The sequence below is a fragment of the Nilaparvata lugens genome, chromosome X, assembly GCF_014356525.2.
Source record: "Nilaparvata lugens isolate BPH chromosome X, ASM1435652v1, whole genome shotgun sequence".
NCBI lineage: Eukaryota > Metazoa > Arthropoda > Insecta > Hemiptera > Delphacidae > Nilaparvata > Nilaparvata lugens.
Genome location: NC_052518.1, coordinates 103529471 through 103541977, shown reverse-complemented (window position 1 = coordinate 103541977; position 12507 = coordinate 103529471). Strand labels below are relative to the sequence as shown.

The following is a 12507-nucleotide window of genomic DNA, read 5'->3' as shown; positions in this document are numbered from 1 at the left end:
TATACCAATTATCAAGATTTGAAGAATCTTTATAAAAGGTGAATTTTCAGAAACACAATTAACTTTTGTGGTAAAATTGAACATAGAGAATCATATTGAAGTAACTACTAATCAAATTTATTTCAGTCCAATGTCTTCTCCTTATTGGATTATACCAATTATCAAGATTTGAAGAATCTTTATAAAAGGTTAATTTCCAGAAGCACATATTATCGTTTGTGGAAAAATTGAACATAGAGAATCAAATTAAAGTAACTAATTAAATTGATTTCAGTCCAATGTCTTCACCTTATTGGATTACAACAATTATCAAGATTTGAAGAATCTTTATAAAAGGTTAATTTCCAGAAACACAATTAACTGTTGTGAAAAAATTAAACAGAGGGAATCAAATTAAAGTAACTAATCAAATTTATTTCAGTCCAATGTCTTCTCCTTATTGGATTATAACAATTATCAAGATTTGAAGAATCTTATAAAAGGTGAATTTCCAGAAACACAATTAACTGTTGTGAAAAAATTAAACAGAGGGAATCAAATTAAAGTAACTAATGAAATTTATTTCAGTCAAATGTCCTCACCTTATTGAATTATACCAATTATCAAGATTTGAAGAATCTTTATAAAAGGTGAATTTTCAGAAACACAATTAACTTTTGTGGTAAAATTGAACATAGAGAATCAAATTGAAGTAACTACTAATCAAATTTATTTCAATCCAATGTCTTCTCCTTATTGGATTATAACAATTATCAAGATTTGAAGAATCTTTATAAAAGGTTAATTTCCAGAAACACAATTAACTGTTGTGAAAAAATTAAACAGAGGGAAACAAATTAAAGTAACTAATCAAATTTATTTCAGTCCAATGTCTTCTCCTTATTGGATTATAACAATTATCAAGATTTGAAGAATATTTATAAAAGGTTAATTTCCAGTAGCACAATTATCGTTTGTGGAAAAATTGAACATAGAGAATCAAATTAAAGTAACTAATTAAATTGATTTCAGTCCAATATCTTCACCTTATTGGATTAGAACAATTATCAAGATTTTTGAAGAATCTTATAAAAGGTGAATTCTCAGAAGCACTATCAAATTTTGTGAAAAAACTAAACATCTAGAGAATCAAATTAATAAATTTTCAGGAACACAATGAACTTCGTCAAAAAATATACTAAGAGAATCAAATTAAAAATAAGTAGAACATTTACGATTGTACTTTCAAGAGTTTTCATCAGTACTGTATCGATAATATTGGGTGAGTTTATCCGGAACATTAAATAAATTGAGAATTTCTAGCAACAGCAATGACAAGTTAATACTTTCCATCTAAAGAAAGTTTAATTCATTAAAAAATTATGATTAAATAAAAAGGAGCTTGAAACAATGTGGAACATGATAGAGCTACCTAGTATGCATTTTCTAGAGATGTAGGATAGTAACTATTTAATTTGTAATGAAGTATGGTTCGTTCGTCTTATCCAAGGCTCTTGATTCATTAAATCGATGCTGATTTACAGTAGTTTTTTAAAAGTGTAATAATAAGATATTGTAACGCTTTCAAATGTACTGATGTCATGAGAATTATTTGAGTAGTTAACCTATTCATTACATTTTTAACATTGATTCAAATATTTACTTTGTTCTAATCTAATAACATATTGTGAGGCAAGATCACTAAGAACATAAATGAAGTATTTTGAATGAAAATACACACTACTTAATGAAATACAGTAGCCTGATTGGTGCTGTGAATATATTCATTTTTGTAACATCTCCTAAAGAAAACTTAGTTTTCTTTGACTGATCAATGGGATATGGAATTAGTTAACATTGAAAAAGTAATTGAAACTTCATACTGTCTCATGGAATTGATCAGAATTGAAATAAAATATTTAAAGGCCTTGAGAGCAATTAATGTAGGCGAAAGAGCGTTGGAATCTTTAAATATTTTGTTATTATTCTGATCGATTCCATGAGGCAGTAGAAAATTCCAAATATATTTTTAATGTCAACTCATTTCATTTGGAATGTTCTACTGCCTCATGGAATAGATCAGAATAATAACAAAATATTTAAAGATTCCAATGCTCTTTCTCTTTGTAAGATATGAAATGAGTTGACATTAAAAATTTATTTGGAATTTTCTACTGTCTTATGGAACCGATCAGAATAATAACAAAATATTTGAAGTCTTTAGAATCAATTAACATAAGCTAAAGAACGTTGGAATCTACAAATGTATTTTGAACGAAGTACAACACTAATAATGAGGCTTTGAATGTAATCATCGAAGGGAAGTTTCGATTTCTACAATCGAGAAATAAGATGTTTTTATCAATGAGCAATAACAATCTATTTTGGATTCACTATTACCTCACCGAACACACAAAAGGAAAGTTTCGATTCATACAATCGAGGAATAAGATATTTTTATCAATCAACAATAACAAACTATTTGGAATTGACTAATGCCTCATGGAACACACAAAAGGAAAGTTTTGATTTCTACAATCCAGGAATAAGATGTTTTTATCGACCAAAATTAACAAAGTATTTGTAACTAATGCCTCATGGAACACACTGGAAATTAATGAGGGTCTGAATTTGATTTCAACAATTTCTCGTCGTAGGTTTAATGGTTTTGCATTGCTTCACATCACAATATGAATACAAGCCATAACATATATTCCTTCTAGATTCAGTTTCAATTAATTTTTATTCTTTCATAGGAAGATAAATTAATTGCTTTGTGGGCTAGGGATTGAACGAGGAACGGTGGACTGGGATATTTTTATAAGTCAAAGGATTTGGCACTAGGTGACTGAAACTAGAATATTCATTATCACTATCTTTTATTTATTGAAAATAAATAATTTGGAGTGGTTCAAAAATAAATTTAAATTACGATGAATCTTCAAGTAAAATAGAGTTCATAAATATAAAACTTTACAATAATACTTTTCTAAATACTATTATATACAGATTATTCACAGTAACAGCTGTTTATACAATTCAACTTCGATAAAATACAAATAAGTAACAATTTCGCTATTAATGTCTCATCTGAATCGTTGTTAATATTTATTTTAATACCCGGATTCGATATCATTGAAAAATTGAATTAATGTGATTGTGATTATAACTGGAAGAAATTGAGTCTCGGGGTGATTCACAGCATTTAATTTGGATTTTCGTTTAATAATAAATATATTAAATTGAAACGAATTGATATTGTCTAAACCACCTAGTTTATCAATATTGTTGTTATGACAATATCAATTCAATTTAATATGGATATTTACCACAACATGACCTTAACAACAACACAGTAAATAATCAACAACTAACGGACGTTCAAAATTGTAATGGTCATTTATTCTGTTATTGTTTGATAAAGAGATAAATCATCAATTTGCTAATAAGTTTAACAATAAAAATGCCATGTATTCATCAGATAATAGGGTGAATCGTGGCTATATACATATCAATTATTAAGCATATCAATTGATGCTCTTATAAACTCGCAATTACTACAATCTGAAATACTTGAGCATCAATATTTTTCAATTCAATTTTTTTTCAATTTCAATTTATTAAAAACACACAAAACAAGACAAAACAAAATTACAAAGATTTACGAAACAAATAAAACACAATAAAATGTTATAAATATAAAAAACCATGGGCTTAGTGTTTGGGTGTGTTGGAGAAGAGAAAAAAAAATTAAAACAAAAAAAAACATAACATAAAACATAAAAAATTAAAAAAAAAACTTTATTTGAATCAAAAATAGATATTCGAAAGGCGGAAATCGTGGCTATGGATATATCAATTTCTCAAACTTATTCAATTTATGCTCTCAAGGAGTGTACAGGCTTTCGCTCTGCTCCGCAATCGAACGTCACTCGAGCAGATCGATTGATGATCGACCGGGGAGCAAGAGTGGAACGCGAGAAGAGCTAACATCTCCCGTAACGTTCATGATCGGTGCATGTGCGGAGCGATGGCGGAACGAGGGCGGAGCGTGCGCGGAGCGTGTGGGAGGCGCATATATCTGTACGCACCTTTATAAAGACGCAATTACTACAATCTAAAATACATCAGCATCAATATTTGCTACATTTTTTGAAGCAAAATAGATATTCGAAAGACAGAAATTTTGATTTATAATTGAAATTGAATGAGTTTAGCATGTCTGACAATGGGTGAGAAACTATCATTTTCAATTAAATTAGAGTTTAATTAGTGTGAAGATGAATAAGAATCTACATACATAATTAAATTCAATATAAAAATTCCCGAGGTACAGATTTCCTTCGTCAAAACTGGCTTCTTCCACTTACTCAAGTATACATGGGTTGATTTGTACACTATACGGTACATTCGCTTTCTGAGTTAATAGTGGTTGTAAATAAATAAATAAATGTTTATTTCCCAAAAAAAAACTAAAACTACAACATCAATTACAGAAAATATTAGATAAATTACAATAATATACAATAGTTAGTTGCAATATAAATTTCGTATAATGTGTCCTCTACATATTTAGTGTTTTCTGTGTGGAAATTGACCTACTCCACTATGGCCTACCATGTTCTAGAGCAGTGGTCGCCAAACAGTCGATCGCGAGCTACCGGTAGCTCGTGGGGTAGTTTTTGGTAGCTCACAGATATCCTTGGGTTGTCAACCATGCATTGAGAAACATGGCTACAAAAATTTGCATTTCTCACAGATATAACTGAGAAGTTGAATGATTAAAATTTGCAGCTTCAAGGGAAAGATAAGGACATCGGTGGAATGATTTGAACTGTAAAATCGTTTTCCAAGCAACTTGAGATGTGGGAAAAAGAATGTCATTCAGTTTGAATATAAACACTTTTCTTCCAGTCTGAAGAAAATTAATGACGAGAATAATCCTCCACAGCACCTCAGCAATAACCAAGAATACGTTACAATTCAGACTTGAGACAACAGTTTGATCAACGATTTCAAGATTTTAAAAGCATACCGAATATGGCACAATTCGTCAACTCTCCTTTTGTGGAGATCGATGCAGAAGATTTTGCAGCTTGTTGTAAAACATTTTGGTGCAGATCAGGCTTCAGTTGAAATGGAATTTGTGGAATTTTGAAAATGATCTTGTCTCTCAGATCACTTTCCACAACTGGAAATATTTGGCCTCAAGTCCCCAAAGAAAAATATCCAATTATTATTCTAGTTGCATTGAGGTTGAAAGTTATGCTCAGCTCTACCTACTTGTGTGAATCATCTTTTTCAAGTATGAAATTCATAAAAAATCGATATAGGAACATTTTTTGGACAACTGCATCAGAATGGCGGCTACCACGTTCACTCCAAACATCAAGAAAATACTTGATGACCAAAAAGAGTTCCACTGCTCTCATTGAAACGTACATTTCAACTTTTGTTATACTTTTTGCTATGAGATAAGTAGATTTCAACACTAGAAATGTATCTTTATAGGCAATAAAATATACTTTCTTTATTCTAATATTGCTTGGTAGCTCACTAGAAGATTTATAAATGCTATTCTAGCTCACAGGCTCATCAGTTTGGCGACCACTGTTTTAGAGTTATTCCCACTTTTTCGGTTGAGACACGTCTTGTACACTAAAGTGTACATTGTCAGCTATCGTATAACAACAACTATACATGTAGCAGTGGCCACGGTTCAGCTGTGGAGTTTGAAAAGTGGTATTTTGAGAGAGAGGTCAGGTCTAAATAGAGTGAAATTCATATACTGTACACTGGGTCTGACGAGGTTCAAAGTGAGTAACATAGCTGTAGGGAGATATTTGGAAATTTTCATCAAGAATTTATAATGGATATTCTTATTTCATCGATTTAGATAATTTATTAGTGATCAAGTTCCATATTTTCACCGCCTTCATGATAGATAGCTGTGGTTCAAGTTATTCCGGTATATCTTATATAATATCAATTGTTTATTCTTGCTTACAATGATATATTGAGTCTCAAATATATTTTAACAACTGTGGTTAAATCATAACAGACAATTCAGAATGAAATTAACAGCTAATTAATTAATGGCATAACAGAATCCCAGCTCACATGATGCAGCAATCGTTCAGAAATCTCAGCACAGATTTCAAGAGTGTAATCGTGCGGGAGGAAGCCATCTTAATGAAGCAATTGTCAAAAAGTGATAGATGTTATCAACAATCCTAAAATGGCAAGTCTTTAACTTTGCATTGGTTTAAAAAAATAATTTTTGTCCTTCCCACTTTTGTTTTATGGCGTTTTTAAAAATTCCCGATATTCTGGGTCACCCGGTAGTATTCAATTCATAGAAAGTTATAGATGTTATTAATAATCCTCAAATGGCAAGTCTTGAACTTTGCATTAGTCTGAAAAAATAATGTTTGCCCTTCCCACTTTTACTTTATGGCGTTTTTAAAAATTCCCGTTATTCTGGGTCACCCAGTATTTGCATTTAATCAACGACGATTAATAATATTATCATATACTTTACATTCCAAGTACAATGCATAATTTGTTTCTAATTTTCATATTATAAGTTACATGACTTGTATAAGATTTATAATAATCAGTGGTGATAATTTCAAATTTCATGAGGAGAATGTTTTGTTGTCAGTAATTTCTGTTAGATAAATTTTCATAATTCAGTTGAAATATTTCGGTAGTTCATTACGTTTCTTCATCGTAAACAAACGATTTGGCAACAGAGCGAAGGTAGAGAAGGATAGAGCTATCTACTTTGTCTAGTACAGACAAGGATAGCGAACCAATGTTAATCAGTTGCTGACTTTATAACATGGAGCTCACAATAGGTTTTAAAGTTTATAGAAATGAAACTGTTTGATAACCAATCAAATAAAATTAAAAAATTGGTTTACCTTGTTAGTTCCCTCCCCACGAGCCCAGTCCTTGATCGACTTCTGTTCAATTGTGCTCGTCTCTCCGCTATAAAAACGAGAAATGAATTAATAAAATTACAAAAATAAATTTAAAATAAGATTAGCATCAATCATAAAAATACAGATTCATGCATGATTCGGTTTTCATAATTATTATATTATTGTTCTCATCATTGAGGAACATTTTTTTTTTCAATATGTTTCACGACTGAATAAAACAACAGAATAAGAAAAATGACCATTCTAGAAATGTGTGTGAAAACTATTGTCTGTCCTTTAGCTATCAAAAATTCTCCCCCAATCGTTGTTTTGATTTTGTGCATGTGAGAATGAAATGAATAATTGAGAAAGACATAAATAAAAATACATAAAGATGGACTGTATTGTAATTGAATAATTTGAACTACCAAGGTCGGCCACTAAAGAAACTACAAGTATATATTGTCATACATTGTCTTTTTTCTTTAGGGCTACTTTTAACGTTCCGGCAGTCGCGCTGTTGTAAAAAGTACAACAGTGTCAGTTTTTTGGTTGCACAAAACTATTGAATGGGGTGGTGTCAGTGAATGAGTCACCTATGCATTCCAAAACTTTCCCCCCATCACTCCGCTGACTTGCAGTATCAACCGAGCAATGGTTCAGTCTTTAGGTGCCATTTAGTCGCGACAGTGCATAAGTCGCACTGTGCATAAGATAGGGAAAGACTGTATACGGGGACTGTAAACGAACCAATAACACAGAATTGATGGCTTTGCTTGATGTACCTTATTGGGCTATGAAATGGTAATCATCCAAATGTTCATAAGCGTAAAATAATCCAAGAAGATGGAAAAAGTGATTAAACAATTAATTAATATGTTTTGACAGTAAACAGAGTACATAACACTTGGAAAATTGGATGTTGTAAAAAATACAACACGCGACTGCTCGTGTGACTGAGTAGGGCGCGACCACAAGAAGGTTAATATAAATAAAAATATAAATCTCAGTACCCTTTTCAATTATTTTGCCACAACATGTTTCCGACACATTAATGCCATTTTTAAGTGATTTGCATGAACTATACATGTCTGTACAGAATTGTTGTATCATCAGCAAAAGTCTTTATTCAAAAAAAACAGCTGTTTGACAGCAGCATCTAACATGAAATAGAAAACAAATGACAATAAATAAGCCACTGAAAAATTACAAATTTTAGGCCCAGATGCACAAAGGTTTGTTAAATTTTAATCATGATTAAATGCCACGAGAACCTTGCTAAGAGAAAGTCTTTATTCAAAAAAAACAGCTGTTTGACAGCAGCATCTAACATGAAATAGAAAACAAATGACAATAAATAAGCCACTGAAAAATTACAAATTTTAGGCCCAGATGCACAAAGGTTTGTTAAATTTTAATCATGATTAAATGCCACGAGAACCAATCAGAGAAAGCTTTCTTGAAAAGAAGGCCTCTTTGATTGGTTCTCATGGTATTTAATCACGGTTAAAATTCAAAAGGCTTCTGTGCAACTGAGCCATGTCATGTTAAATTCGAACTGTTAGCCGATTCAAAAATGAATGATACAATAAAAACATAGATAGATGAAAGATAAAATAAAATCATTTTAAATGATGAAATAAAAACATGATTAATACAATTTTTTTCAAATGAATAATAAATAAAGCATTGATTAAAATCGTATGAGTGATTAAACAAAATTGTTTGTCTACTCGCTGAATACTTTAATTAGTCAAAGCAGACAAGAAAAATGCTTGGTAGCTTGATAGTAAAATATTTATGGAAGTTGGAAAATTTATCCAAAGTAAGGTCCGAAGAATATAAAGCCATACATAAAGTCAGAGGAAAAGATAGGACAACAGTATTGTTGATTCTCAGCGTTACCACTGTCTTCTATAGTAGAAAACATAGTAAATCCCAGTAAATCCGATATAAAATTAAATGTTTATTCTTGTTTATAATAACCAATTATAAAGAAAATATATTTTTCAATGACTTAATAATGAATTTTTATAATTTGAGATAGAGTATTATTGCAATGGATTATATTTCTACATGGTTCAGAAACAGTCTGGCAAAGTTGCAGAGCTAGAAAAGGATAGAGCTATCTACTTTGTCTAATGACAGACAAGGATAGCAACACAAATTTTAATGAAATGCTTACTTTATAACGTGAACCTTACTATAGACAAGGTAGATTAATTCTGGTAACATAATAATAATGATTTTTATGATTATGTGTTTTATCTCTGTTGAATAAATAAATAAATAAAATAATATGGAAACTATCTGAAGTACAGTGCGTTCATTATGTCGCGCACATCCAAATATCTATGTATGTAAAGGTGCGTACAGATTTACGCGCCGCGAACATGAGCAATTCACTTTTAATCAGCTGGTGCCAAACTTTTTATATCTGTATCTTACCGTTTCTGTAAAAATACAGATATAGTCAGCTGATTAAAAGTGAATTGCTCATGTTCGCGGTGCGTATATCTGTACGCACCTTATAACGTGGAGTTGTCTAATTTTATTCCAATTCACAAATTTACCGTATTTCTAATAAAACATACCAGTATTTATTTTATTAATCTTCCATTATTTATTTTTTATCTTACTGAGCTGAGTGTTTTGTTTTTCTTATTGATTCTGAATGTGAATATTGTGAGTTTGAATAAATAAAATTTGAATTTGAAAAAAATTGTCATATTCGTTGTGTGGTACTGCAAGATAGCATCAGTATTATTTATTTATAAAAAATATATTTCAAGTCATTTCATGTGTACAGGTTACAACAGGTCTGTATTTTTGTTTATGTACGACTAGCAGGTAACCCGTGCCCCGCAAGGATCTAATTCAAGACTTGAGAAACTGAAAACTGGACCGAGTGGAATTTTGAAGAGTTTGAAATAGGCCTATAACCATCCTCAGTGAATTAAGAAATTATATCCAAAATTTGAAGTTAATCAGTAGAGCAGATCAGACGTGATGATGCGTCAAAAAATGTCCTATCCCTACGGATGTAGGCCGGTCTTTCCTTTATTGACCGAGCGAAGTGAGGTCTAAGATTCAAGTCGACGGTTTGGCATTTCTCTTAATGTTTATATGTTGCGCATTTACGGCGAAACGCAGTGATAGATTTTCATGAAATTTGACAGGTATGCTCCTTTTTAAATTTCGCGTACAAGGTTTTTTGGAAATTTTTCATTTCAAGGATAATATAAAAGGAAAAAGGAGCCTCCTTCATACGTCAATATTAGAGTAAAAATCAGACTATATAATTATTTATCATAAATCAGCTGTCGAGTGGATTATAAATCGCATGCCATGACGCATGCAATTCAATATCTCAATGTAACTTGGTAAAAGATCAGCAGCTGTGTAGACTATAAATTGCATGCCTCATTGAATGCAATTTTATGCATTATTATATAGGATGCAAAGAATTTATAACAGCTTGTCTGGGCGCCTAGATGTCTTCTGGTTTTCTCGCTCTAAATTCCGGAAAGCGTTATATGAATCTTGTGTAAGCATGATCTGATCAAATAAATAGTTGGTGTATCAGTGTAGATGTGCATATGGTTTATGTGCATACTGGACGTCGTTCAGTTATAAATGTTATTTATTCTATTGAAAAATTTTTTTGTTCATTATTTGTTACTATATTCTTTAATTTTTGATACACCGATATCTCGCCAACACGTCATACAGACAGGATTTACTCTGATGGACAGTATAAGAGGAGGCTGAGGTTTATAAACTGCGCGAGGTCTACTGTTCACAGAACTACTAGTCATAATATAGATAATATTAGAATGTGGTTTTGCCAAGAGCAACGAGTGTTCCTTCATGAACAGTATTTTACCAGTATTCAATTGCTAATCCTCGTTGTAACTTACATGTCCAGTTTAGACAGAGTATGAGGCATAATTATTTTTCAAATCTTGGAGATAACCCCACAGGAAAAAATTTGAAGGCGTTGAATACTGGTAAAATTCTCTTCATGAAGGAACACTCGTTGCTCTTGGCAAAACCACATGCTTACATTATTTATTTATTTATAAGGTTAGCAAAAAAATACAAGAATCGGAAAAGAAAAAACAGGCTATTGCCTAAAACTTCTTCAATTTCCTAATTTAGTTTTAAATTGTCCAAATATTATAGGTTATGTCCATTCAAATTTCTACACCAAATCACAATCTAAAATATAAATTAGAATAAAACAAACAATTTTAAATTTGGATGGATTAATAATAAAAGTTTCTTAAAAAATATGAAACAAACTATAAATTCACAAAATAAAGAATAACAACACTTAAATTTTGAGCTCGAAGATATCACATTCACCATAGCTATATAACAGCTGTAACACTCATTCAAATTCATTCGAATCTGTGTTTTTTTTTATCGTATACAAAACAATACTGCAGATCTGTTGTATCCTGTACACATTTAATGACTTTAAATTATGCTTTCTAAACAGTCAGTCATATGTTTGGGAACCCTTCAATAAATTGGAGACTGTTGTAGATATAATACTGTAACTTTCAGGATAAGTTATTGGTCAAATACTCTACCTTTTGATGTACAACTGAATTTCAACCCATCATAAGGGGGTTGTAACTCGAATATTTTAAATGTAAACACCCATTTTGTGGTACATCATTTCAAAGGCCTTTTCAAAACAAGAAATATGGCATCAATAAAAATGTTCTATGACACTTGTATCCAAAATGGCGGCTGATTGAAGTTTTAGTTTTTGAAGAAATGAGGGGTTGTAATTCAAATATTTTAAATGTAAACAGCTATTGTGTGGTACATCATTTCAAAGGCCATTTCAATACGAAAAAGATGACATGAATAACAATGTTCTATGATACTTTTATCCTAAATGGCGGCTGATAAAAACTAAAACTTCAATCAGCCGCCATTTAGGACAAAAAGTTTCATAGAACATTTTTATTGATGTCATCTTTCTCGTAGTGAAAAGGCCTTTGAATTGATGTATCATACAATGGGTGTTAACGTTCAGAATATTTGAGTTACAACCCCTCATTTCTTCAAGAACTCAAACTTCAATCAGCCGCCATTTAGGACAAAAAGTTTCATAGAACATTTTTATTGATGTCATCTTTCTCGTAGTGAAAAGGCCTTTGAAATGATGCATCATACAATGGGTGTTTATATTCAGAATATTTGAGTTACAACCCCTCATTTCTTTAAAAACTAAAACTTCAATCAGCCGCCATTTAGGATAAAAGTTTCATAGAACATTTTTATTGATGTCATCTTTCTCGCATTGAAAATGCCTTTAAAATGATGTATCACACAATGGGTGTTTATATTTAAAATATTCGAGTTACAACCCCCTTATGATGGGTTGAAATTGAACATCGGCGTATGCCGCCCGACTAACTAGTACACATTAAGGTGCATTTTTGTTTGTGCGTAAATGTCCGCAGTCGACAACGACAAGCATTGTTGACATTCATATTGTCCAAATTTCAAGTGTGCTAAAACAGCTGATCAAATAACTTTTCATTATTTGTGTTTATTGTTCAAGAATCAAACATTTCTAATA

At 31.2% G+C, this 12507-nt stretch overlaps 1 protein-coding gene across 1 annotated transcript in view; it reads right to left on the bottom strand.

Moving 5' to 3' along the window:
* Positions 1-6881: 6881 nt before the first annotated feature.
* The window catches only part of LOC111049578 (protein diaphanous), a 109306-nt gene continuing 103680 nt past the window's right edge, over positions 6882-12507 (bottom strand). Inside the window, exon 20 of the mRNA XM_039442175.1 lies at positions 6882-6972. Coding sequence (XP_039298109.1) covers positions 6902-6972 — 71 coding nt within the window. The 3' untranslated portion in view covers positions 6882-6901. The remainder of the gene's footprint in view (positions 6973-12507) is intronic.